Source organism: Chaetodon trifascialis, chromosome 15, assembly GCF_039877785.1.
Source record: "Chaetodon trifascialis isolate fChaTrf1 chromosome 15, fChaTrf1.hap1, whole genome shotgun sequence".
Lineage (NCBI taxonomy): Eukaryota > Metazoa > Chordata > Actinopteri > Chaetodontiformes > Chaetodontidae > Chaetodon > Chaetodon trifascialis.
In genome coordinates this window covers 18,879,122-18,904,871 of record NC_092070.1, presented here as the reverse complement: position 1 = coordinate 18,904,871, position 25,750 = coordinate 18,879,122, and the positions used below count along the sequence as shown (strand labels likewise).

General features: G+C 42.1%; 5 protein-coding genes across 7 annotated transcripts; 3 read left to right on the top strand and 2 right to left on the bottom strand.

Moving 5' to 3' along the window:
• Nucleotides 1–220: 220 nt before the first annotated feature.
• Nucleotides 221–1,756, bottom strand: snrnp25 (small nuclear ribonucleoprotein 25). Its single transcript, XM_070981639.1, has 5 exons — nucleotides 1,341–1,756; nucleotides 1,045–1,135; nucleotides 859–964; nucleotides 680–754; nucleotides 221–584 (listed from the first exon to the last, which is right to left on the bottom strand). Exons 1-5 carry the CDS (start codon nucleotides 1,554–1,556, stop codon nucleotides 527–529), a joined length of 546 nt encoding a protein of 181 aa, XP_070837740.1. The 5' UTR covers nucleotides 1,557–1,756; the 3' UTR covers nucleotides 221–526.
• A 212-nt stretch (nucleotides 1,757–1,968) lies between these two features.
• Nucleotides 1,969–3,775, top strand: polr3k (polymerase (RNA) III (DNA directed) polypeptide K). The gene is made up of 3 exons (XM_070980911.1): nucleotides 1,969–2,220; nucleotides 2,359–2,446; nucleotides 3,383–3,775. Exons 1-3 carry the CDS (start codon nucleotides 2,110–2,112, stop codon nucleotides 3,508–3,510), a joined length of 327 nt encoding a protein of 108 aa, XP_070837012.1. The 5' UTR covers nucleotides 1,969–2,109; the 3' UTR covers nucleotides 3,511–3,775.
• Nucleotides 3,776–3,782: 7 nt separating this feature from the next.
• cdip1 (cell death-inducing p53 target 1) lies at nucleotides 3,783–9,531 on the bottom strand. 2 transcript variants are annotated; one of them, XM_070980909.1, is made up of 6 exons: nucleotides 9,451–9,526; nucleotides 8,555–8,609; nucleotides 7,572–7,722; nucleotides 7,081–7,227; nucleotides 6,430–6,706; nucleotides 3,783–5,643 (listed from the first exon to the last, which is right to left on the bottom strand). In XM_070980909.1, the coding sequence occupies exons 3-6, from the start codon at nucleotides 7,645–7,647 to the stop codon at nucleotides 5,532–5,534; spliced, it is 612 nt and encodes a 203-aa protein (XP_070837010.1). In that variant the 5' UTR covers nucleotides 7,648–7,722; nucleotides 8,555–8,609; nucleotides 9,451–9,526; the 3' UTR covers nucleotides 3,783–5,531. The 2 variants fall into 2 exon arrangements, with proteins under 2 accessions (XP_070837010.1, XP_070837011.1); XM_070980910.1 differs by lacking the exon at nucleotides 8,555–8,609 and having other exon boundaries at nucleotides 9,451–9,531.
• Nucleotides 9,532–11,876: 2,345 nt separating this feature from the next.
• mgrn1b (mahogunin, ring finger 1b) lies at nucleotides 11,877–20,751 on the top strand. 2 transcript variants are annotated; one of them, XM_070980839.1, is made up of 17 exons: nucleotides 11,877–12,260; nucleotides 13,438–13,556; nucleotides 13,686–13,774; nucleotides 13,872–14,018; nucleotides 14,713–14,830; nucleotides 14,971–15,037; nucleotides 15,192–15,235; nucleotides 15,330–15,377; nucleotides 15,851–15,919; nucleotides 16,005–16,164; nucleotides 16,264–16,373; nucleotides 16,937–17,151; nucleotides 17,243–17,354; nucleotides 17,483–17,528; nucleotides 17,638–17,742; nucleotides 18,066–18,111; nucleotides 18,861–20,751. In XM_070980839.1, the coding sequence occupies exons 1-16, from the start codon at nucleotides 12,173–12,175 to the stop codon at nucleotides 18,104–18,106; spliced, it is 1,578 nt and encodes a 525-aa protein (XP_070836940.1). In that variant the 5' UTR covers nucleotides 11,877–12,172; the 3' UTR covers nucleotides 18,107–18,111; nucleotides 18,861–20,751. The 2 variants fall into 2 exon arrangements, with proteins under 2 accessions (XP_070836940.1, XP_070836939.1); XM_070980838.1 differs by lacking the exon at nucleotides 18,066–18,111.
• A 3,456-nt stretch (nucleotides 20,752–24,207) lies between these two features.
• Nucleotides 24,208–25,497, top strand: aanat2 (arylalkylamine N-acetyltransferase 2). The gene is made up of 3 exons (XM_070980912.1): nucleotides 24,208–24,388; nucleotides 24,678–24,832; nucleotides 25,192–25,497. The coding sequence occupies exons 1-3, from the start codon at nucleotides 24,229–24,231 to the stop codon at nucleotides 25,495–25,497; spliced, it is 621 nt and encodes a 206-aa protein (XP_070837013.1). The 5' UTR covers nucleotides 24,208–24,228.
• The last annotated feature ends 253 nt before the right edge of the window (nucleotides 25,498–25,750 follow it).

Here is a 25,750-nt window from a genome sequence, read left to right as displayed (position 1 = left end):
GCGAATGATATATTAAAGAGAACATGTCTGTCTTACCCAATTTCCTCAGCTGCTCCCAGTGTGTCCTACACAGGCAACATTCAGACTAGATTAACAAAGGCATACAGTGTTCACTGTTACCAAGAGATATTCAAATCATCAGGTTTATAAATGCCCTCTCTGGAAAATGTCCCACAATGCTCTGCTGAGGTGCTAGTTAAAGCAAAACACAAGACAAAAATACTGTGAAATATTTTAATATTTGCAAACAATCATACAAAAGTGGCATTAAAAGTAGGGCTTAACATCTAGTACTCCACATATCTTATGTGAAGTAGACTCCATAGGAAGCAGGTGGGTTTGTAAAGTGAGTTACTGGATAAGTATTTGGGGTTCATATTGTGTACAGAGATATCACGTCAAGCCTGCTCCAAAACACTTCAAATAATACTTTGTGAAGGTCATTTCAAGTCCGCAAGGCAAACGGCAGCAGCACACACTGAAGGAATTTTTATTTTCTGCAGCAGAATGTGTCGACTATGACGTTTCACTTTTTCCTGAGTCTCTTCATGAACGTCACTTCATCTCTGTTCCTGATCCCGTAGCTAAACACATAAAGAAGGGCAGAGAGGAAAGACAGAGTTAGACAGTGGCGATGATAACAGCATTGCAAGCGAAGGTGACTGTTTTACACACTCACTCTTTAAGCCTCATCTTGTCATCGTCAAGCTTTTCGCCTTGAAATACTAAATGATAAGTTCTCCAAACATATCTCCTGCAAAAGAAAGGAAGCAAACAGTGTTCATTTTATGCTTGGCTTTTTTTTTGTTTTTGTTTTTTAAATCCCTTTTATGTTTTTGTGTTTGTGGTCTTGTTTACCAGCTGATATATTTGACTCCGCCTTCACGCTGTTGTTTCAGCTGCATGAATCTGCAAATGGCCTTCTTCAGGTCAAGGACGGTGGCATTTTGCACCACCACTATGGCTGAGGAAGGAAATTTTTTTCCATGAATAGTAAAAAAAAAAAAAAGAATGATTATAAAACAAAACAATGTCAACACTTACGCATTATTTCGCCATCTGCCTTTAAAACCCTCACAGTCATCGCCTGGCCGTACTCCAAAGCAATCTGAGAATTCACCTCCTCCAGAGTCACCTACAGAGAGATCAGATTCAGGAAAGTTTACTGGACTTCTTCTATCCTCCACCTATGAGTACAGATTCCTCCAAAACACATGTTCAGTGAGTGCTGACCTCCTGAACACAATATTTACTCTCATACAAAATATCATTACGCTGTATTTTTGCTTTCTCCTCAAAGGAACATACAGTAAAGTGCATTCAGGGCAGATCACACCAACCTGAATTGGCAGATCACAGAGTAAAGGGTCCTGCACAAGTCGAGCAAGTCCCTCCTCAAAAATATCCAGGATCTCTGAGTGAGGAAGAGCCTCCTCATCTTCTTCCTCTGCGCCTGGAGCTGCCATGTCTGTCAGCTTTTCGTTTTCCACCTCTTCATCCTTTACTCCTACTGCTTCTCCTCCTCCCGCAGTGTCCTGGCTCTGCTCCTCCATCATCGATCACAAAACTCATTCAATGAGTCTGTTTGTTCGGTGGGAAATATTACGCTGCTCATTACATCTTTAAAAAAACATCAAAAACACAACAAAATTCAGTGTGGGCCTTTAACAAATACAGCTGACAAACAGTTTAACTACAAACGAGTCTGCCGTTAAAAGTAACGAAGTAAACAAATGTGTTCAGTAAAACATATGTGCCGGAAGGCAACTTTGGCTCATTTCAATGGTTCCGCTTACTGGACGTAAATTCAGACAATACTTCATTAATTTATTCAACTGCTAAATATTGAGGTTATTCAACATTATTCACCAGTTATAGTTTCTGGTGTTGAATCAATATAAAACCACATCCTCTACGTTAAATTACTATATTTGTTTTTCACCGAGCGATAAAAAGTGTGGCACCCGGTTTCATCAGCTCGTCTTCCGCCGGTCCGCACGCGCAAACTGTTCACAGCAGCCAAACTTCAGCTGTGTGAAATAGCCTGTAATAATACTGACTTTGGTGTTTTAGTTTGTAGCTGTTAGCTACATACAACCCCCGGCTAACATGCTTCTCTTTTGTCCGACCTGCGGAAATGTTTTAATTGTCGAGGAAGGACAGAAGTGCATGAGATTCGCCTGTAACACCTGTCCGTACGTGCACAACATCACAAGAAAGGTGAGTTATGTTGTGTCAGGATGAATTACACATTACGCTTTCCATTTTAAATCAGTGTTACTGTCTGCGCTGTAGGTGCTGTTAGTTTCACAGGTGGCTTTAGTTTCTGTGAGACTGGCTCATTTCCCTTGTCTACAGGTAAATAACAGGAAGTACCCAAAGCTGAAGGAGGTGGATGACGTGCTGGGTGGTGCTGCAGCTTGGGAAAACGTGGACTCAACAGCTGGTAAGTGACATTAAGCAGCTCATGTATGAGTATGCTTGTAGGCTTGAGTTTTGCATTGGATCAGAGGCCTCTGGTCTGACATGAAACCGAAAACCCTCCGTTGTTAAGCTTATATAATGTCTGCACTCATTTTTATTATTGTTATTGCAATGGTGCTCAGTCAAAGTAGCCCACACATGGAAGATTTAAATGAAAAATAGGAACAAAGTAGTGACAAGAACAAACCAGTTCATCAGATCATCACTCTTTAGCTGCACAGAGTGGACCATTGCAGTACATCATCATCATAGTGCAGACTCACCTGTGTTGCCATGTCATCGTCATCATCATCATCATCATCATCAGGGGGAAAAACGCATTCAGATCTTTCTTAGAAGCCATCAGTCAAACTCACATTCCACACTAATTCTGTATTTTCTGAATTTAACCATCCATCATGGCTCATTTATTGATCTTTTGAATTAAAAAAAGTAGATTATAGATAATATTTGTTGCAATGTTAAGTGTTCATAACTTGAACTTTAATTCTGATCAAATACTTCTCAAACTCCAAAAGTTGAGTGCATTATTGTGCATGCACTTTATTTTGTAGCACATCCGTCTCATGCAGTGTCCATTCTTCGTTTGTACTCCGTCACTGTTGTGCTGTTGATCCTCGTAACATCTGATCGGATTCCTCGAGCGCCTGTTTAACTTGGCACAGCTGTTCTGATTTTAAAGCAAATCTTTCCCAGAATAAGTAAAAGCTGCACACACAGACTTGAATTTGTTGTCTTTGGACTTGATTCTCAGATTAATTGAATCTTAATTGTCAGCTTTTACAGCTGTACTGTCGCACACATGATGTCTTCTCTGTTACACCATGTAAACCAAATCTGAGGACTCCGGCAGTTCTTGATCATCAGACTGATGCTTGCTACCTGCATCTGTTCACAGAAACCTGTCCCAAGTGTGAGCACCCTCGGGCGTATTTCATGCAGATTCAGACCAGATCAGCTGACGAACCCATGACCACTTTCTACAAATGCTGCAATGCCCAGTGTGGACACCGATGGAGAGACTGAAACCTCTGAACTTTGAAAACTTTCATGTATTTAATGCTCATGTGGCACAGACGGCTTCCTTCAAGCCTCGCCTCTCATTTGAGCCTATATTTATTGCCAACGGGCTCTGGTAGGTATGGAAATCCTTCTGATGGATTTCCAGTTTGGACAGTTTCTGTCCTGTGTGCAGAATCTTTGATTTCCTTTTTGTCTTTGCAGATGATATTTACATTTTCCTGTACATTACAGGCATAGTTCATTTCTCAAACAACATAAAATGAGTTAAAAAAAAGTCCTGTTCTGATTTTTATTGATAAAATAGTACCTGTATACAACAGTCAAACAAATTTTGACTTACATAGTTATACATATCACAGACATTTAGAGAGTAATGCAGACCAGCATTATCCACAACAATGGCATACAGTACTTTGTATTAAAAGTTCAATGCAACCCTTCAACTCAGATTGACTTTCTTGCACAGCTTAGCTAGCCTCAAGGAAAACAAAAATCAGATGCACATAGAGTCAAGGATCTAGCCAGTGAGAATTATTCATTTTGACGTGTGGCTCATGCAGACCAACTCTGCACTCGGTGAGTGAACGGCAGTTTGGGCATGCTGTGGTGGGACGTTGTTAGCGGTCATCTCAACGGAACCACGATGTCATTTTGCGAGATGTCTAATACAATCATTTATTTGAAGCTTATTCCTAGCAGAGAGGCCACTATTCAGTATTAGCCAAAAGACGTCTTTGTTATCTAACATGCATCTGAGCAATGCAGGTACTCTTTAAGGGTCGATGCCGTATTAGGAAGGTTAGAGGTTAAACAGTGTTACTGTATGTGATCATGGCCCCGCCGCTGGCTTTTGTTTGCAAAAATACTTTTTCTACTTTAAACTAGCTACTTTTTACTGTGGCACCGAAAAACTAACAATCAGCAAACGGTATCAGTGAGGAGACGATCGTGTGTGGAGCAGTGCATCACACTGACGAGGGCCAGAGAAAGGACACGAGACAACTGAGATGTCATGCAGTGTGTCTCCATCAGTCACAGTAAAAACGCTGTCTGCCTGCTCTACTCTGAGTCTACTATATTCTGAATGAGTGCATGTATGGTGGGATTCAGTAAGCGAACGACAAACCCAAAGTTAAAGCCAAAATTATATACTGCTTTCACTCATGACACTGTAAGTCACATTTTTTCTCCTCAAAGCCAAAATCTCTAAAAGCCTAACGACAGCTGAGGTTGATAGTTCTGAATGCATCATAAGGGGAAATGTTAAGTCCAACTTAAAGTGCAAATCTTGGCTCCGTCATCAAAATGAAGTACGCTGCACACAGAGGGCATCAATGCGGAACCGCTCCACCGCAAATCACCGAACATATCGTGCCTTCTGACTGAAGTCCAGAAGATTAATACTAAAAGCTGAAAACGGTTCGTTAGCTTGCTCACATTCAAACAGGGATGACGATAAAAGGAACAACTACGTCTGCTTGAACAAAATCATCAGACATGAACAAAATGTTAGCAGTTCTGCGTTAACTTCTTAAAACAGTGGATAAAATATTTGAAATAAATAAGAGAGAAAAAAACAAAGCTAACCCAGCATGTTTGACTTCAATACACCTGCTTCTCAGCAAGATTCACATATAATCTCAAATAAACAAAGTGACCTTTCTTCTCAGCTCTCTCGTACTGAGGCTGTCTGTCTTTTTCCATGAATGTGTAAAATCACAAGCCTTTTCTCCAGCCTTCCACACAGGATCCACATCCACCAGCTCCGTGGATGTTTCCATGCCCTAACAGCTCTAGTTCAGTGAGATTTGTACATTTCAAATGCATCTTTATACATGAACGAATTCTGCTGAAAGATATATACAGTAAATATTCTGTGAATTAATGAGAAAACTGCACTTACAATTTAAGAGGGCTACACAACACTTTGCAAAAATGGGGGGGAGCCTGTCACTACCAGCAGGAGGAGCAGTGAGTTTATGTGTGTGCATGTACATGTCTCTGTAGCATACTGCTGTCGGTGGTTAGCATATACGCTTGTATGTGTAAATGTAGCCCTTACAGTAAGGGCAGGTGTGTGTCACATCCTTGAGGTCGTCAATCAGGCAGGGAATCAAGCAGCAGCCGAGATCACACCTGGAAACGAGACAAAACGAGCAAAATATCACGTCAACCGCCTGCACGTGGCGTACACGCTGAGAAAAGAGGAAGCAGGTGTTTCGACAGGAGAAGAAATACTTTTGTCTGAACAGAAGTGCAGGAAAGGAAAAAAACAGGCAACATCTTACTGGAACAGAGGTCACAGCTCTGTATGCAAAATATGCAAGTGCGTAACACAAGATAGACAAGATAAACCAACAGTGGTGAAACTCTTCCAACTCCAGCTGTCTGCATGTTCGGGACATTTTTTGTCTTCCACGGGGACTTTTCATTTGCATGTCACGTCATAAACAGGTGCACTTGCTTTGCATAGGACAACAGAGTGTGAATTGATCATGACTTTGAGGTTCCTTTTCTGACAGATAATGTTTGTACTAGTGCTGTTAAGAGATTAAAATATTTAATCGAAAATGACAACGTGTAGTGTTATATTTCACACTAACATTCTCACTAATAACGCAATATTTTTGACAGCACTAGTTTGTACACATTTGTTTTAAGTAATTTAGATTTCAAAATATGAACACGTGCCAATTCTGTATTGTTTCATTAAAGTAGCTGGCTGGTAATAAACCTACATGACATAAATCAATAATTGTTTTATCTTTAAAGACTTGTACATGCAGAAGTCCACCCTTTAAAACCTCTATTCTCTGACTCAGTTAAAGGAGCTCTGTGTATTTCATAACTGCTGTCACTTTTAGGTTCTTTAGTCTAACGTGTGTGTGACACATTTATGGCGCAAACTCCTTATGGACTCACCCTACAAAGAAGCAGAAGAGGCAGAAGAGTGTGTTCATGAGTCCGACATCATGGGAGATGCGGGTGATGATTGCCTGCTGACAGTGCGGACACACGGTCTGCACCGGCGAGGTCTGGAACATTTCCCCCTGCAGGACGGTCACAGTGGTGGCTGCTCCTGGAGGAGCCAGGACGGTCGCTGTGTGACCTCCCATGTGGACAAAGTGACTGGGACCGGGACCCATCTGTCCCGGCATCGGGTGAGGAAAGTGACCGGGCGGAGGTGGGTAGGGGCCACCTGCACAGAAGAAATGACACTTCATATACTGTACTGTTGATGGGTTTCAGTACAGTCTAACTTACTAATACAGTGGTCTTATAATGGAGTTATAAAGTAGGTTTCAGAAACAGACATTTGATTTGTTAAGGTGAGGGGTTCACAGTGATGAAATTACACCTAACGGGAATAAACAAATCAATGTCTAGTGTACCTTAAAGCTCCCAAAAGTGATATTAACAATGAATTAGAGAATTAGTGTCCTGAACCTGAGCTGAGTCTGAAAATGTGGCAATGCTTGCTAACAAATTAGCCTCAACATCCTCAGTCAGTGTCAATGTATCTGTCTCCTTGTTGTGACTCTGTGTGTCTTATAGGCAGACTGTCTGCAGCACCTGGTGGTGGTGGAGGCATTGGCATGGGCATGGGCATGGGCCCTTCTCCAGGGACATGTGGGGGAAGGAAGCCTGGCTGTGGGGCCTCATAGGGTGGAGGACCGTAGTCTGGAGGTAAGGGCTGTCCCTGTACTGGAGCAGTTCTTACTGTTTCACACAGAAAAAAGAAGAAAATGAGGCAACAAATTGAAAGAATTCATAATGCAATATTTCTAAGTCTCCATGGTGACAATGATTAACATTTGGTGTACACATTGGGGAGTCTGATGATGCCAATTTTGATAGTCATGATGCAAACTCACACTCGCTGAGAGAGGAGGTGAAAACAAAATACAAACTTTAACTTGCAACACTGGATGATTCACCCAACTGTGATCACACAGCTGAGTGAAGCTCAAGCTGCCTCAGCGCTGCATCCTATTGGTTTGATCTCCCATCAAAACTAGGAATTGAGTCACTACACATTCACCACCATCCTCTGGTTTTATTACCAGGTTGTCCATTCTTCTCCTCGATGAGAGGGGCACTGGGACCTCCGGGGTACGGAGGAGGAGGGTCACTGGACATACTGGCCGGATGTCTGTATAGGGAAAGGGGGTTGGTCACGGAGCTCCCCTCACAACTCCCCTGTGGACTTTTATTCTGTGAGGGGGACAAAAAACATGCACAGTTTAAGTCCCAGGGCTCATTACTCTCTGACATACACTTCTCCCAAGACATAAAATGTTCCAATGACAGTCAGAGAGGTTAATGAAGCACTCTGCTGATGTCAGGCTGCATATGTACTGTGAGTTAACAACTGAGTAAAATGCAGTGGAGTTTTAAGACAGGATGCTGCAAGTGAGTGACTACATGGTGATCATCAGCACTGTAAGGAAGCGTTACCAAAGGGATCACCGAGATAAAACTGTTCCCACTTCAGAGAACCGAATGAAAAGAAAACAAGAAAGAGGTAAAACAACACAAGCGAGAGCTCCCCGCTCCTTTCTGAGGGCTTAAGTTTCAGCAGGAAGCACCACGTCTCTCTGGTTGAATAATGCATGTGGTGGCTGAGTGCAGCGCTCAACAAATGTCTCCCAGAAACAAACACTGGAATTTGTTTGTAGCTGCATGCCCCGTGGCTCAAAAATGTGTTTGTGAAAGCAAGTGTTTTCCACAGGACACAACAGAGGCGAAGTCACACAAAGGATGTGGGCTGCTGAATTTGGGTATGAACCTCCCAAGTATGTGTGTATTGTGTAGCAGGGGTTCAATAACAGGAGGCCTGCATACAATCTAACACAACAGCCCTGGAAGAAATATGACAATTATGAAACTTTGTCTTTAAACTCTCTGCGACTGCATCAGCAGGGTGTTGCTGCCTCTCTGTGTTATTACTCAGACTTTGTATAGTGTGAGTTTAGCACAAGTCATGGTGAAATGGCCCCTGACATAATACTATTTGCAAGTGTCAGAATAAATAAATAAAAATTACCTGCTAATGAGTAAAGAAAGATTCCACCTGAGGAACCTGCCAAATGTGCCACAACCTGTAATATGATGAAAAATGTCCAAGTTACTTAAATAATGTCTATCTGATCAAGTGTAACTACAACTATAATGTCACTTTAGATGCTGTGATGTGGCCCAAAATCTACTCAGTCTCAACAGAGCCGTCCTAAATAAAACTCAGCTAAGTGACACCAAGAGGTGAAACGGAAAGACAAAAGTGAAATGTCACGTCAACATGAAGGCACTTGCTAGAACATAACCAACCGTCACCAAATAAATGCTAGCGCTACTCAGCTAACCACTAGCTAGCTAGCTGATGTGTTTTTAAATCCTTTCCGGGATAATCCTGCTCACAGCTACTTGCACAACTAACCATGAATAACTTAGTTATGTAATAGATGCTAGCGGAAGCCAGCACTGATGTTAACTTCAACTGGGGCACGTATCTAGTACAAGTATTTCACATTTTTGTTAACGTATGTTATTAACGTTAATTTATCAGGTGGCTAACGGGGATAACGCGGAAAGGCGTTAACGTAACTGAGATTGGCTAATTGGCAGGTCGCAGAGAATTTATCTGACCTGGCTCTTAAAAAAAGGTTGAGGGACGACCGAGAACGAGTGTTTGTACTCAGCTGGTGACACAACTCGGAAGACAAGGATGTGTTTGTTCAGCTAACGTTAAAGCAAAGCAAAGTATGTTTGCTAGCTGTCGTTAGCTAGCTAGCGTCGCCATTCTAGGCAGCCACAGAAACAACAGACTGTAGATAATGCCCGAAATTTGCCAATGAGGGGACTAATCATCCATTGCATTGTGAGACATTGTTTCTAATCGCGACTGTAATGATGCAGCAGTCAGTGTGCTAAAAGACAAATTACCTGGTTTGCCGACGAGCGCAGTCTGCCCGCTGTGCACCTGAAGTTGTTTGACGTTAGCTGCTCCGACCCTCCTCATAGGAGTCAACATCCGCTGAGACAGATTTACACCCGCCGTCATTATGAATGTTTACAGAGGCATCGAACGTATCAAAACGGTGACAAATGTATATCATACATCACATCACATCACATCAGATTACATTACAAAGTAAACAAATAGTAATAAAGAACAACACAAACAGAAAAATCAAACACATACAACTTAGAATTGTACATATTTTGAAAGTATTTACCGGAAGCGTCAGTAATGGTCGTGTCTGTCTCTACGCTAGCTTCAACATCTGTAGTAAATAGACATAGTTCATTTTCACAGTTATTAACGATGTTGATGCTAGTGTTAATTGCATCTCTTTGCTAAATTCTGTAATAAGAGTTCTAACACATGTAATGCAAATAGATTTAGAAAGATATAGAAAAAGATATGTTTATTTCGACACCGTCACTGTTAAACCTGTTGCAGTGGTCAACAGCCATCTCAAACTCGCATCAGCAGATACGCAACGATACTAACACTTCAGGTAAATATTAGACATTAATTATGGATTGTACATGATATATTTTTTAATGAATGCACTTTAAAAGAGTTGTTTCATTAACAATTACAATAATCATAAATAAGAATAGTAAATTGCATCCATAAATCTGTTTTAACAATTTGGTGTGGGGACTTTGCTGCTCTCCAGTGGTCACAATGATGAACTGCAACACCATTTAAAAGCCAGCAGTGATTTCTAAAAGATCAACAAATATAGAGTAATGCATACAACACATCATTAGTGCGATAATTATATTAACAACATTCGCATTTGTACCATTAGTACCATTATCGTTTTAAAAGAACTGTTTAGTAAAGACTTTTTGTTCCTGTGTTTAACAATGTGCTGGAGAGGACTATTGACAAAGTTTATTTTGAATTGGGTTGTTTGTTGCCGTCTAGCGGTCACTATGAGGAACTGCAATATATTTTTTGGTCCATGTGGCGTCAATTCAGTCACGAACCAATACTACTACTTCCGGTAAATATCTTCAAATTAATATAATAAAACTTAAACGAAAAGACAGAAATGACCATGAAATTATCAATTCCATCGTTCGCTTGTGGTCATCTAAATATCTTTCAGTAATATATTTCTCCTTTTTTATGTGTCTCTCACAATTAGCACAGAAATTATGTCCGTATATGTATTAGCCATGTGGCGTTATCAAAACAATGGCAAGAGTTAAGGTATCCAAAAGTGTAAGTATGATATTGTGTCTGTGTTGTGGCGAAGGTGAAGTATGCAAGCTAGCAGGATGTAATTGAGCAGGAGCGCCAATGTTGTGTCAGAATAACTAGCTAGAGCAGGGAGCTTACGAAAACACAATTAAAGGGGCTTCACTACCCAAACACGAGCAGTACAACACAATCATAATATGAACCCACCTGTCGTTAGACCTGTCTCCAGTATCTCTCCACACTGTCCATGAGAATTCACTGCCCTCCAGTGGCCACAGTGAGCAACTACAGTACATTCAATTCTGACATTAAAACAATTCTCATCAAAACTGACACTGTTGTTTTACAAAATTCACACCAACAATGAATTTCACCTATTGATATGATATTAATAACGGTCATTTTTAATGTCATTATTATTGATTCGGTAGTAACCGGAAGCCTTTAATGTTGTTTTATTTTATTTTATTTTATTTTATTTTATTTTATTTTATTTTATTTTATTTTATTTTATTTTATTTTATATAGTTCCTCGGTGTAGCCACAAGGTGGCAGTAAAGACTCGTGATTCTGAGAGCATTCAGGGCAACCACTGGTGAAGTCTAGATTTCTCTAAATAACAACAGGTAAATCAATACAATTATCACTTGATATTTCTGTTGTTATTTGTTTTAGTAATAGTAATAATGAGTCGTAGACTTTGATAATAATGTTACTTAATGGACTTAAATTGAATACTGCGGGTCTTCATTGTAACCACTAAAGGGCAGTAAACACTACGTTTCTACACTCCGTCAACGATCAGTCAGCTCGTATCACGGCTGACTCGCTGCACTTAATTCAAAAGAGAGTCGTGTTTCTATTAATCCGTCTAAAAAAGCCTATATTAATTCATTGTCATTTATTTTTCATTTATTGCGTATTTTACTTTCTTATTTTATTGTCCTCGCATGTTGAAACAGTTGTTTCGATTTTGCTCCAATATTTCTTAATTGTTGCGGTGTTGGTAGGATAGTGTCGCAGATTCTGTCGACTTTGTGCCTAAAAATTGTTGGAAAAAACCACCGACGTCCTTGTGCTGACCCCTTCCCCTCCTGACCTCCTCCCCGCCGGGCGGTCCCATTACGCAGAGCGAACGCCCTGAATTTCTGGAAGCGCTCTGAGACAGCCAATCAGGTTGACTCCCAGCTACGTTAGCACAGCTCCAGGAAAACAACAGCCCCGACTCAGTTCGTTTCCCGTTGGCATTGGTAAATCACAGCGTAGCAACGGACAAATTGGACGTGTCAAAATGTTAAATTAACGAACGCGTGTTCTTCTGGTCGATGCTATCTTTGTTTTGGCGTTAGCTACGCCGAAGACAGAGCTAACCGGAGCCGCGGACGCGCTGTTAGCTGCTGAGCTGCTAGCTAACTGTAGCTAACATCGGCGGACCAGAAGAGAAAGATGGGGTCCATCCTGAGTCGCAGAATCGCTGGTGTTGAGGATATCGATATCCAGGCCAACTCGGCCTATCGATTTCCACCAAAATCTGGTAAGTGTGTCATCGCTGAATTCGGATTTCTCCATAAACAGCGGTGTTATAGAGCAAGAGCAAACACGGAGGCACCGAGCGCAGACTAGCTACTTAGGCTCTAATTATTGTTTATTTCCTGTTGATTATCATTATCTGACGTGATACATGTTAGCTAGTGAAATAACGATTGGAAAGATTTAGAATTATTATTGAAATGCGCTCGTTTGTTGCCCATAGGTTACACGTTACTGAGAAGATCTTGTGATATTTACAGTATTATGCGTTGGACTTCATGCTAGCGATGCTGCTCAGTACTGTCAGATTCATGCGTGTTGGTTTAATATTATCACAGAGCAGCATCGTGATTATAATTGAAAAAGTGTCTGTACAGAGTTGGACTAAGTGTTTTATCGGCGTTAAAGCGAGGGACACATGATGCTGACACGCGTATCATCAAGTATTTTTCAGCCTCCGAAACAAAAACTTTGAAGGCACATTTTCCTCTTGGTGTTCAGTTTAAGGTGTTTGAGATGGATTAGACTTTGACTTTGTCCTGAAGACATGTTAAATCAGTCAAAACATAATATGTCCATAAAACCGTTTTATTGTCAGCTGGACTTTCAGCTGCTCAGATAATCTCCTGCATCTCAGTAATCATCTCTTGATGACTGACACGGTGATAATTAAGTTACTACGAATCTTATTTTCCTGTTTATGGGTGGGAAAAATACTTAACTTTTTAAAAAAGACCATGATTAGAAGTATAAGTTTAAATGACACATACAGATAGAGGTCATTTTTTGGCACGGTGATGTAAAGCGTTGGCATGTGGTTGTGAGTTTCAGTGATGTTCTTCACTTTAATGTATTGATCCCATTTCCTGAACAGCCTTGATTTCCTTTTTTCCTCAGCTGAATTATAGACTGACAAAAAAAAACTAATAATATAATGTTAGCACTTCCAATCTGAAGTTATTTGGGGGCTGCTGTACCTCTGAAATGTCTGCATTATTAAACACGAGCCCTTCATATTCTCCTAAAAACGGTGTCGCTCAAACGAGTCAAAATCCACTCCAGCGAAACCGTCTCATTTGTACAGACGCATCATTTGAAGTGGCTGCATATAAACTGAGACATTGTTTACACTGACGCAGACTCACAGCTTTTTATTATTCATCTCCTTTTTCTCTCCTCAGGGAATTATTTTGCGAGCCACTTCTTCATGGGAGGAGAGAAATTCGACACGCCGCATCCAGAGGGGTACCTCTTTGGAGAAAACATGGACCTGAATTTTCTTGGAAATAGGCCAGTGCAGGTGAGAGCGGCTGGTAATTCAAGTGCTGTATATTTTCCACCACTTTAAAGCCACTTTGATGCAGTTCTACATCTCCTGTTCGTCATTTCAAAGCAAACATTGTTTATATTATTGTTGTTCTTTCGCTAGTTTCCATATGTGACGCCTGCACCCCACGAGCCTGTGAAAACCCTGAGGAGTCTGGTCAACATTAGGAAGGACTCTTTGCGTTTGGTCAGGTAAAGATGGCGAGGCAGTATTACGCTACAATCACAGTAAAGGTACTGTTTAATTGTAAGGAGCAAACGTAAAGCTTGTCAAATCTCCTGATTGTAGGTATAAAGATGACTCTGACACACCGGTGGAGGACGGTGGGAAACCAAAGGTTCAGTACGGTGTGGAGTTCACCTTTGACGCTGATGCCCGGGTGGCTATCACCCTCTACTGCCAAGCGTTTGAGGAGTTTTCCAACGGGATGGCGGTGTAAGCTCTTCAAACTCCTTTTTTATGGGGCTGATTGAGATGAAGCTGCAGCTGTTAGGAGCACAGCGGATGCAATGTTCAGCAAACAGAATCTGAATCTAATCAAGTCTTTTATTCATTAAGTTTAAATGTCATATCTAAATCCACTTACGAATCCTGTCTGCACTAAACAAATATCTGCCTGTCTATGAGAGGATGGCTTGATCAGATTTCATCCACGTAAACACATTAACGTCAGTGACACGGCAGCTTGGTTTCAGTGGAAGACACTGCGCCGCAGACATCTTAACTCTGTTTTATGGATGCTGAGATTGAAGCCTCGGAGCACAAAGACTAGAATAGATACGGTGGGTCCTTAGCAACCGCCAGTCGCCATGGATACTGTAGATAAGATGTAGAAGAAGATCAAAGTAAAATAGTTCATCCTGAAGTTACCATGTGACGATGAGACCAAAAGATGATGAATCCTACTGGCTTTCAAAAGATCAGATATTGCCTCTGTTTGTGTTGTGCTTTTCAGTACTGAGTCCTTAAAGATGGCGGCTGTCATTCCTCTTTCCTTACTGATAAACGTCTAGATGAACCTCTGATGTTTCCCAGTTAGAAAAACCAGCATTTCAGGAACTCAGAGCTCCAGTATTCCTTCATCTTCCTGCACGCTGACCATTTTCCCTCTCTGACACGCTGCGTTCAGGTACAGCCCGAAGAATCCATCGCTCGTCTCTGAAACCGTGCATTACAAGCGAGGGGTGAGCCAGCAGTTCTCCATGCCGTCTTTCAAAATAGATTTCAGCGAGTGGAAAGAGGAAGATGTGAGTATTTGCAGCAGCTGGCTGGTGGACACGTCCACAGCACAGCAGACGTCTCCATCAGCGCATCAACACAGCTTTTGACTTATTACCAAAATGGACACAAATTCAATTCTAAAATATTTTCATCTTTTCTCCTAAAGCTGAACTTTGACCTCGACCGAGGAGTGTTTCCCATGGTGATCCAGGCTGTGGTGGATGAAGGGGATGGTAGGTTACTTGAGCTGCATCATGTCTGTGAAAGGATAATTCCTGGAATCTCTGAGCGACTGCACCGTCAGGCTGTTAATGTTCGCAGCTGGACTGTAATCTTAAATACACATTCGGCTCAACATTAACCAGAATGCTCTGTTTTCTTTTCCAGATTGCCTTGGACATGCTCACGTGCTTTTGGCAGCTTTTGAAAGAGTATGTATGTATAGAAATAAAAGTTATTCATTTCAGTCTGTACAAAACGAGCATTTATGAGCTAAAACATGTTTGTTTCTTTCTTTATCTTCAGCATGTTGATGGCAGTTTCTCTGTCAAGCCTCTGAAGCAGAAGCAAATTGTAAGTTTTTATTTCCTTTTCAATGAATAATTTACCAAATTAATAAAGTTAGAAGTGAAAGGTGTAGTGGTTATCCTGACTGTGCTTCAGTCAATTTGCTGTTTTTTATCACTCTGAATTGAAGTCGATGAACTGTGAAGCGCTGACTCTTTGAGCTACAGCATGCTAATGCAGTGCAGGATGTTTTACCCAAAGCGCCGGCGACCCTCACACTCATCCGCAGCTTTTGAAAAATCTGTGCCGAGCCCCTTGGGACTCTGGCAATAAGTAGACGTGGAGTGTAAACTTAGATTACAGGGAGCTCAAAGTGATTTCACATGTCTGATGTTTGTGCTTTTAATCTGTCCTTGGACGTGATTTTATCGAGTACATGCTAAGATGGATGCTTGGTTTCCTCTCCACCTCCCTTGGACCTCACTGTGGACGTGTTTCTAAAGCATGAATGTCACATTCCTGTTCCTGCGTCTCTCCAGGTGGACCGTGTGAGCTACCTCTTACAGGAGATCTATGGGATTGAGAACAAGAACAACCAAGAAACCAAGGTTCCAGCGAAACATCACAGTGCTGTCAAAGCTCATGAGTGTTTTGTTTATGTGCCTTTTGACTGAACTTGTTTTCTCTTTGCAGCCATCAGATGATGAGAACAGTGACAACAGCAACGAGTGTGTCGTGTGTCTGTCCGACCTGCGAGACACACTCATCCTGCCCTGCAGACATCTGTGTCTCTGCAACTCCTGCGCAGACACTCTGCGCTACCAGGCCAACAACTGTCCGATCTGCAGGCTCCGTAAGAAGTGCTACATCATTTCAGTAGAGTTAAGCTTTAAGGTGTGTAACATAGTTAATTATTATTGCATTTGCTTTGGCACTGTGTTCCTCTGGCCAGCCTTCAGAGCCTTGCTGCAGATCAGAGCTGTGAGGAAAAAGCCCGGCGCTCTCTCCCCCGTGTCTTTCAGCCCTGTTCTGGCTCAGACTATGGACCATGACGAGCACTCAGTAAGTCTGACGCACATCTGTGGATAATCAGTTAAGATCTGCTAAAATTGGCTCAGATGTGCAGCAACATCAAGGGGAGCCTGGGCATGAACTAGTGTGACATATTTTTAGCTCCCCACATGTAGTTCTGCAGTAAAAACATTACAACAGGGTTCAGAGTTGGAAGAGTTGAAATTCACCGATCCAATCCTCCTGTAACACGTTTCAAACTGATGGGAAAAATGTGATTTAGACCTTTATACTAATGTTTACTGAGCAGCAAGTTGTGTAAGTCTTGTAGTTTCCAGACTGGATTGCTTTGTTAAGCAGTGGCAGGAAAGAGATGTACATGATGCCACCGAATATGTACTTGTTGCACTAGAAACGCTGTTCAAACATGTAGATTTTCATGTTTTTTACACTTCTTTTTTCATCCAGGGGTAAATGTGTGTACTACGTGTCAGTACAGACTAATGACACTTGAAATGACCATAACCCATCTCTTTTTTTACAAAGCTCTCTGTGAATATGCAGCCGTGTGTTTGTCTTTGTCACCACCGGCCCTCGTCTGCGTCTGTTTGCAGAGCACAGACTCGGTTCCTCCCGGCTTTGAGCCCATCTCACTGTTGGAGGCTCTGAATGGTCTGCGGTCGGTGTCCCCTGCCATCCCATCTGCCCCCCTTTACGACGAAATCAACTTCTCGGGGGGTCTGGGAGGTGACAGCAGACAGCTGAGCTCCCCGGAGCATTTAAGCGATGGGAGTCTGCAGAAAGGCAAAGTCAGCAAGTCACCTGACAGGTAACAAAGAGAAACCACAATCATGACTTCACATGAGGTCAGTGAACAGATTTACACCTTAAACTCTTCTTTTGTCTTGCCCCCCCTCCAGCACCCTCAGGTCTCCATCCTCTCCCATCCAGGAGGAAGATGAGGAGAAACTGTCTGAGATGTCTGATGCGCAGCCACACACCATGCTGTCCAGCAGCCCCGCCCCCACAGACGTAAGCCGCCGCTTCACCTCCTGATTTCGACTTTGCCTCTGCTGCAGCCAAAAGCTTGAACGAGATCTCTCTTCTTCTTCTTCTTCTTCTTCTTCTTCTTCTTCTTCTTCTTCTTCTTCTTCTTCCAGGCCACAGCAACTGAGGACGTGGCCGAATCCCTGTCTCCAGACGATGGTGAGTTTTCTCAATTCTCAGCCGAACAGTCGATGATGTGACACGCTGGTTAAGATTTGTTGTCTTTGAGTGTTCCGTTCATTGACATTTGCTCTGGTGGGTGATCCAGAGGACAGGATGCATTCCGGAGGAGACATCCTACAGGACTGCAGCAGCGAACACAGCAGCTTGACCAAAACAGAGAGCGACCCGCCAGGTGACTTATCGCTGCCAGGTGAGACATTCTCCGCCAAGAACAAAGACGGAAGAAAAATCTTTAATCCCCTGCAAACAGGAAGGAAATGACAGAAAAGGAAAGAGGAGGGATAAATGTGCTGTGCTACTGTGTATACACTCTCTTGATGTACAAAGCCACATAGACAGCTTAGAGCAAATCTGTTCTGGTTCTCTAACGTTTCTCTTCTTGAATCTAAGACTCAAGGCTGTGATTCCCTGTGCTTTGCATCTAACCTGGGTGCTTTTGTGCTTCTCTATTTCCTAACACTCCTCTTCTGTTCCCTGCCGACCTGTCCCTTCGTACCACCTCACTTTGGGCAGCTCTAGGTCCCGATGCCTGCTCTATTGGCATGGAGGAATAACTGTGGTATGTAGGCTTTCCTGTCTGCTCTGCTTCTCTGTGTATGAGCTCTACTGCTCTCACTGGATCACGTTCTCCAGAAATGGATCCATTGCCACCAATCGCAGCTAGAAAGAGAACCGATCCAGCAAGTATTATCAAGTGAATGTCCTCTGATAAGCCAGTGTTTAATGCAGATGAGGCTACGGTTGCAAAGGGTCTTTAAACTTCCAGAAAACTGCTAGAAAAGCTTGGTAATTTTAGAATATTTGCACAATTTTGATATGAAAATGATATTTGAATACGTAATAAAAGCAATACTAGGTCTTGTGGGATGTTTTGGTTAAAAATATGCCAATAAAATATTAATCATGCGCTGTGTTGAGCATCACGCTCTTCCATCACATGCACAGATCATTAAAGTAATTCAGTATAACGCAAGCATGCGCTCTCTGGTCACATGGGCAGCCAACACTACAACCAACACTGCTGCTCTGTCTGAGCCAGAGGACGACAGGCGTTCAATCAAAGCTCGATTATATTACTGGAGTGAATGCATTTTGTATTTCTTCTGATATTTCACGGTTCATGAGATAGTTCATGACTTCCTGCTGCTTTTTGCTCGCCGGCTGTTGGCATGTAGCTTGAATGAGCATGCTAGAGTTTTAATCACTTTGTTTCACTTGTTCTTGTTAAATGAGTCAACTAATTTAATTAAAGTTCAACTTAACCTCACTTTGAGCCATGTTGCTGATCTGTCGCGTCCTCCTCTCCAGGCTCGTCGGAGTCAACAGAAAGCCTGAAAAGTCAGAGCACAAACTGCTCCAGCCAGCCTCTCCTGTGTCCCACGAGCAGCCTTCATATGGAGGACGAGCACCTCAACCCCTGACTCTGACCCAGCCATTTCCCCTCCGATCCATCAGAACAGATTTCAGCTTTACAAAGATCACCCAATCCCTCTGTTCCTTTAACCCTCCAGCCCAGTCTTTGCTTCTGCAGTCGGAGCCGACGACGGCCCTGAAAGGAAGTCCACCATGACGAGGGAGGACTGTGTTCATGCCATCAGTGTCTCTGACGTTAGAAAAGAAATCTGACTCCTGCAAAGATGCTTTTTGGTACCTTACTCTATGACTGATGTTTTGTTTTTTTCTTTTTAAAGATATCGTTTCCCCAACTTTGAAAACATTTCATTAACTGTCACATGGTGTTCAGTCGTGTGTCTTGGCCAGAGTCGTGGATTCCAGAGATATTTCACTACCTGTCATGGTGGAGCTTTTAAGCACACTTAACTTTAAATTAACTCGATTGCTTGAAACTAAATTGAGAAGAATTTATAAATACAGTTTGTGTTAAGATATTGTGTCCATCAGTGAAAATACATGAATGACTTGAGGACTTGTTTTCCAGTCAGGTTGATTTGGGTTATGAACGGAAATTGATTTGCAAACACATTACTTCTGTGTCTGTGTGTCCATTTGAAGTGATTTTGCACTCCGACAAAATCGTTTATAATCCATTCCTTATTACGAGAGTTTATGATGAGATTAGCTTCAATTGTATGCAGTCTTAAACATCTACCTGTCACTTTTTTTATTATTTCAAACTGTGTGATATCTGTGTATCAACTGTACTAGAATCCTGTGTAGTTACTTCCAAAACTGTACACTTGTATACCAATATGTATACTTGCATATTACATAGAAGAAAAAAAAACTGATATTGAAGTAATGGAGCTAGACTCAGTTAACATGCACATTATTTAAGACTTGGATAATCGATAAGAGCTACAGATTCACACCCTAACAGCTGAACTCAAAGATAGCTAAAGCCTGCAACAAGCATAGATGCTCCAGCTACACGTATGCTGACTCAGCACGGCACAGTAAGTGTGCTTGTCGTAGATGTGGCACATCTCTGTACAGTCTTTTTGTGGCATTACAAGTGTCTGCTTATGTGATGTAGCTGCAAAAAAAAAAAAGGGGGGGGGGTCAGGTGTTTGTGTGGCTGCAACGCCTTTACTTACCTTGGTCCTGTATGTGTAGCGCCATGCATATAGATCTATGTGCCTTGAATTGATATGGCTGCCTGCTTGTTGCATTGGACATTAGTGTTCTTATAAATGCTACAGTATACAAGTTTTCAGCCTGTAGACAGGATTTTCGATGCTGATGTACAGAGCCTTTTTTTTCTATCGCAAACTTCATGCTACTGGAAAAATGTATCTCATTATTGTTATTGCAATATTCGATTGAACTGTTCATTGACTGTGTTATGGCCATGTATCAATTATGCATTTAATCTTAGTGTTTAGGTTCAAGGTGGATTCTCTTAATGTACGTTTGATTGGAAGGAGCACATCCAATGCAATAAATGCAGATATTGCAGTTAAATAATTGGGCTAGCATTTGCATGTGAATTTCTGAGGCTGAAACCTCACACTGCTTTTAAGTAATATGGTTATTTTGTCTTTCCCCTACCCCTCCTTTTCTGTGCCATTTCAACTTGACACTGTGCCTTCCTGTTCCTGTTCTGACCACTATTGACCTGGTATCCAGGATAACTCCACAGTAGGTGGTTTGTGGCTCTCTGTAAAATCAGTACCTGTCTTTCCTCGTGTGTATAAGCAGCATGTGTATAACAATAAAGAACAAAGATTCAGTACTTCAACTGCCCGTTGTTTTCTGATCATTTCTCTGCACGTTAGATCATGATGTTTGGTGATACTACTTCATTTGGCTTAAAGTATAATGACAGAGGGTCATTGCTCAGACATTTCTATAATGTTAATAGACAGCTTCATGGGAAGAGGGAGGTGTAACATGCCAAATGTTTGTAAATTAGCCAAAGAGAAGGGAGGAAGGATGTGATGCATGCAAGCATGGCGAGAACACAAGAAATCCTGGAAAACACAAGAATTAAAGATAAATCCCAGCATGTCCAGAACAGTTTAGGCCAAACAAAAATGATATGATGATGATCATAAATGATCAATAAAGGATTATTTTATGTGTACTTTTCTATGTAAATGCCATACATTTACATGGAATAAATCCATGCTCTGTAATCCAGCATATGAGTGTAAATACATACAGTATCCTAACAGGAAAAAATTGTTTTGTGAGGTTGATACTGAGAGATAAATTAAAACTAATTTCAAATGAAAAGCTGTTATACTTGTTAGACACGCACGAGCCTGGCGTAAACCTGAAAAACGTCTATCTGGATCAGCTGCGCCCCCTGCTGGCAAAGCAGGAAACAAAACAGTCGTGTGGATTTTGGTTCCTTAATATTTTGCGTATAGTAGCACATGGACCGCGGACTGCTGTAAAACCAAGTTAATCTTCCACCTGAAGGGCCTGATGGACCCGTGAGTTTGCGATTAACACGAGCAGGATTTGGTCCTGGTTTCATGCTGAAGTCAACGTGTCCTGAAAATAAAGCGCGCATGAAACGAGAGCAGTGCTGCTGCTAAACAGGCTGAAGGATAAAAGAGAACAACCTGCATCAACAAATTAATTAGAGCCGACTCACAGCCAAGTGGATGAACACACACACACACACACACACACACACACACACACACACACACACACACACACACACACACACACACACACACACACACACACACACACACACACACACTAAGCTCATTTACAATCTTAGTCCCTAGGGACAAAAAGTAGTAATCAGAGTTCCTGTGAAATACCAATAAGCTTTAGGACAGCTACCACAGAGTTACTGCTTAACTAGTACATCCACTGATTTGTCAGATCGGTCCAAGAAAACACTGTTAGACATCTTTTATCCGGCATGCTCCTGTCTCTAGTTTGATCACAGCTGTTTCATGATTGTGGATTTGTGATTTAGTAGTTGAATTACTGTTGTTTTGTTTTGTTTTGTTTTTGTTAGCTGACTTTAATATTAATCTTTCATTGGTTATACTTCTTCCTGCCCTGAAGCACTAGTTATATAATAAAATCTCTTGTGACTCCAGTTTAAGAATTTTTTACAATATGTTTGTTCTGAATCATTTTCTGATTTTTAAATCATTACCACTACCAAAAGAATATGTAATATTCTAATAATGTAAATTTTAACCTGTTATCACCAAATGCTGCAATGTTAGAAGATCTTTCACACAACAGTCCATAACAACTAAATCTAAATTTATATAGATTACACCTGTAAGTATTAAATAAAATAGGAAGATGTTGTCATTGTATGTAATCTACTCTATAGCATTAGGTCTTGAAACAAGTACATACATGTTTTATTTTGAAAGTGTGTGAGGTGTTTCAGGTTTCAGCATAATGGCATTCCTCTGCAGCGTTTATTAACTGCTGCTCTCTGCTCAGCTGGGCCAACAGGTGCATTCCAGCGTAAAGTTTAATGAAGATTCTGTTACAATGTGGCCTCAAGCTTGCCTGTAAAAACATAATACACTTCCACACCCGTTTTCTCAGCGTATTATGTTTTTACTGTCTGTAGCTGACAGTGTCGTAGACCCTAATCTCATGACGTTCAGCGGGTGAATATGTATGCACTGCGACAGTCAGTTGCTGTGTCCTTTCCTTAACCCTTTTTATAAATTTATTAGCTTGTTGAAACATATGTCTGGGTTTCTCAAAACTCAACCTTATGATTCAGCTGGCTATTAAGAGGCCATGAGGAATTATTTCAGACCTCCCCTCCCCTCACAGGCCACACGGGCTGACGGGAGTACGCAGGTCAGAAAAGGTCATTTCATCTCCGGACAACCATGCGTGTGTTCCCTCTAACATCTTATGATCTCACGAGCAGAGATGTTCTCGTATTTGTGACGGGCCAGCTGTCCAGATGACGTGGGAGATTTCCCATTCATCACTGTAGTGAACACCAGGAGGAAGAAACCATAATCCTTAAAACAATTCTATTTGGGTTTGATCTCTCGAGGCTACATTAAACAATATTTGGGCTAAGCCTCAAGCCAGGCGACTGTTGCGAAGCCTGTGTGTCTGCAGAGAAATAATAAGTTAAAACTTCAAAAACAAGTTGTTTACTTTCATAGTTTGCAGATGCTCGAGATAAAAAAGCTTTTGGAAAAGTTAAATCAACCAAGAATACTGTCTTTAACTATGAGACATTGGCACAAGAAAAAATGAAAAATGTTTCCTTTTGATGAGATGTCTAATATGGAGTTTTAGGATTATCTTTTCTCAAAAACATTTATTTTTAGTCAACTTAAAGGATTTGTCTGTGTTGACAGTCAAACATGTCTACGTAAACAGGTTTACCTCAAGGCAGTCGAAGCAAGGGCTCTCTCATTTAATTAGTCTGCCTTAAACCTCTTTGAGGCATGAAATCATCCCAACAGCAATCCACACAAATCTACCCTCCACACTCGCTGAGGTTAAATTAGCCCACATCAGCCTATCAGCACATCCAGTCACGGCACATCTCGCCCATCCCCACCTTGAGAGGCACATACCTGAATGCACAGTAAGTGCATGTGCTCCTATATATTTGACGTAAACACTAATCCGAATCTGTCATCACATGTCAGCAACGGCTTTTTCCCCTGAAGGTGAATATTGGTATAATTAATCTGCCTGAATTATTCTCATTTCATCTGGCATAAAATCTCATCATCACATAAGGCTCATCACAGAAGATTTTCCCAATTATGTTGTAGGAAATAAATGAATAATTATAACATGCACAATGAAAAGCTGCAGCTGCAGATTTTATCTGCGACTGAAAAGAGATGTGTAAGAAATAAAGAAGTCACAAAAGAAATACCCCAAGAACAAAATGTCCGTCATCTGAGCACAGGGGATTTAGAGACTTTGGAGACACGTGCACAGACAGCTGTCCTACTTTGAGACGACCACTTTACAGTATGAGATCAGAGAGAAAGAAGAGGTAGAGGAGGGAGAGCACAAAGACACGAAGGTCAGCATCTTGCCCACTGAAGTGAGTTACATTACAGTCAGAGCTGTAGGACAAACAGGGAGGACAGAGAGTTTTGCTGGCAGGGTTTGACTTACTTTGACTGCATCATTCATAGCATCAGTGTAAAGTTTATATTACAAGAGAAGAAAGAAGGAGAAGAAGAGTCCTGACAAAGAATCAGAGCTTCCCACCTTGTGTTATTGAGGCATCATGCAGGTCAGTGGCTCACCGTTCCTCAAGCCCTTCTTTCTGAAGACGCCGGTCAGCGTGGTCAGCCCCCTGCGACAGAGACGACACACACTCCCTGCCAGCGAGTTCAGGAACCTCACGCCGCAGGACGCCATCAGTGTGTTCGAGATTGAGAGAGAAGGTAAGTCAAGTTTCTGCTGCCCACAGACAGCGTGTATCTTTAAAATGACACATAATAACGTGAGATGCGTTTAAACACTGTGTATCTAAACTTGACTGACACTCTATGAGTATATTGAAAGTGTATAAATGTATCTAAAATAGTGCATTTGGATGTTCAGTATCATCTAATTTAACTTGACAGAGAACATGTTTCTTTCATGCTGCATCTTTTCTTATATTCATCATCATCATCACTCCCAGGACATGACCCACTGTATGAACTTTTCTCTTACTCCCCTCCCCACCAGCATTTGTCTCTGTGTCTGGAGAGTGTCCACTTACCCTGGATGAAGTGCTTAACTTCCTGGGTCAGTGCCCTGAGCTGTCGCTGGGTTGGTTTGAGGAGGGACAGCTGGTAGCTTTCATCATTGGCTCTGGCTGGGGCAAAGAGAGGCTTTCACAGGTACGAAAACATGTAGAAACTGTGCGAAGACAATATAACCAACGCTTTCCCATGCAAAATTCAAATTGCAAACTGATGCTTGTGAATTCTGGCTGATGGTTCATGTGTGGGGCGGCACGGTGGGGCAGCAGGTAGTGCGCGTGCCTCACAGCAAGAAGGTTGCTGGTTCGATTCCCGGGTCGGGCCTTTCTGTGTGAAGTTTGCATGTTCTTCCCGTGCATGCGTGGGTTCTCTCCGGCTTCCTCCCACAGACCAAAAACATGCTCATTAGGTTAATTGGTGACTCTAAAATTGTCCTTAGGTGTGAGAGGATGGATGGATGACATCAGTAACACTCCTATGTGATCTCTCCTCTCCAGGAGGCGATGACTCAGCATGTCCCAAACACCCCCACTGTGCACATCCACGTGCTGTCAGTTCACCGTCACTGTCGCCAGCAAGGCAAAGGCTCCATCCTGCTGTGGCGCTACCTGCAGTACCTGCGCTGTGTGCCAGGCCTCCGCCGAGCTCTGCTGATTTGCGAAGACTTCCTGGTGCCCTTCTACCTCAAGGCCGGCTTCAAGGAGAAAGGGCCATCAGCCATCTCCGTCTCCAACATGCATTTCCAAGAGATGGAGTACATGGTCGGCGGGCAGGCGTACACACGGCGGAACAGTGGCTGCTAGTCCATAAGCCCCCACCCCTCCTTCCTTCCACTTACTCACCTCTAACATGGACTCAGGACACAAAAGATTAACAAGACACAGCTGACAGATGGACAGATAGAGGCGCACAGCCTCTACGCACCAGTGGACTTTGTTCAGTATTGGTCCAAAGTTCTTACTAGACCTCCAGCTGTCTACACCTCACAGTATCCGACTGAGGAGTGAGGACTGTGTGAGGACAGAGGAGACAAAGAGGGAATCATGCAAAACCAGC

Excerpts from the sequence above, each read along its gene's own strand:
- aanat2 (XM_070980912.1), top strand. The coding sequence starts at position 24,229 with ATGCAGGTCAGTGGCTCACCGTTCCTCAAGCCCTTCTTTCTGAAGACG. Across the intron at positions 24,389-24,677 it reads GTTCGAGATTGAGAGAGAAG|CATTTGTCTCTGTGTCTGGA; the intron begins GTAAGTCAAGTT and ends CCTCCCCACCAG. Across the intron at positions 24,833-25,191 it reads GCAAAGAGAGGCTTTCACAG|GAGGCGATGACTCAGCATGT; the intron begins GTACGAAAACAT and ends TCTCCTCTCCAG.
- mgrn1b (XM_070980838.1), top strand. The coding sequence starts at position 12,173 with ATGGGGTCCATCCTGAGTCGCAGAATCGCTGGTGTTGAGGATATCGAT. Across the intron at positions 15,378-15,850 it reads CTCTGAAGCAGAAGCAAATT|GTGGACCGTGTGAGCTACCT; the intron begins GTAAGTTTTTAT and ends GCGTCTCTCCAG. Across the intron at positions 16,374-16,936 it reads TGGACCATGACGAGCACTCA|AGCACAGACTCGGTTCCTCC; the intron begins GTAAGTCTGACG and ends GTCTGTTTGCAG.
- snrnp25 (XM_070981639.1), bottom strand. The coding sequence starts at position 1,556 with ATGATGGAGGAGCAGAGCCAGGACACTGCGGGAGGAGGAGAAGCAGTA. Across the intron at positions 1,136-1,340 it reads TCTGTGATCTGCCAATTCAG|GTGACTCTGGAGGAGGTGAA; the intron begins GTTGGTGTGATC and ends ATCTCTCTGTAG. Across the intron at positions 585-679 it reads GACAAGATGAGGCTTAAAGA|CTACGGGATCAGGAACAGAG; the intron begins GTGAGTGTGTAA and ends TTATGTGTTTAG.
- polr3k (XM_070980911.1), top strand. The coding sequence starts at position 2,110 with ATGCTTCTCTTTTGTCCGACCTGCGGAAATGTTTTAATTGTCGAGGAA. Across the intron at positions 2,221-2,358 it reads TGCACAACATCACAAGAAAG|GTAAATAACAGGAAGTACCC; the intron begins GTGAGTTATGTT and ends CCTTGTCTACAG. Across the intron at positions 2,447-3,382 it reads AAACGTGGACTCAACAGCTG|AAACCTGTCCCAAGTGTGAG; the intron begins GTAAGTGACATT and ends ATCTGTTCACAG.
- cdip1 (XM_070980910.1), bottom strand. The coding sequence starts at position 7,647 with ATGTCCAGTGACCCTCCTCCTCCGTACCCCGGAGGTCCCAGTGCCCCT. Across the intron at positions 7,228-7,571 it reads GGAGAAGAATGGACAACCTG|TAAGAACTGCTCCAGTACAG; the intron begins GTAATAAAACCA and ends TGTGTGAAACAG. Across the intron at positions 6,707-7,080 it reads AATGCCTCCACCACCACCAG|GTGGCCCCTACCCACCTCCG; the intron begins GTGCTGCAGACA and ends TCTTCTGTGCAG.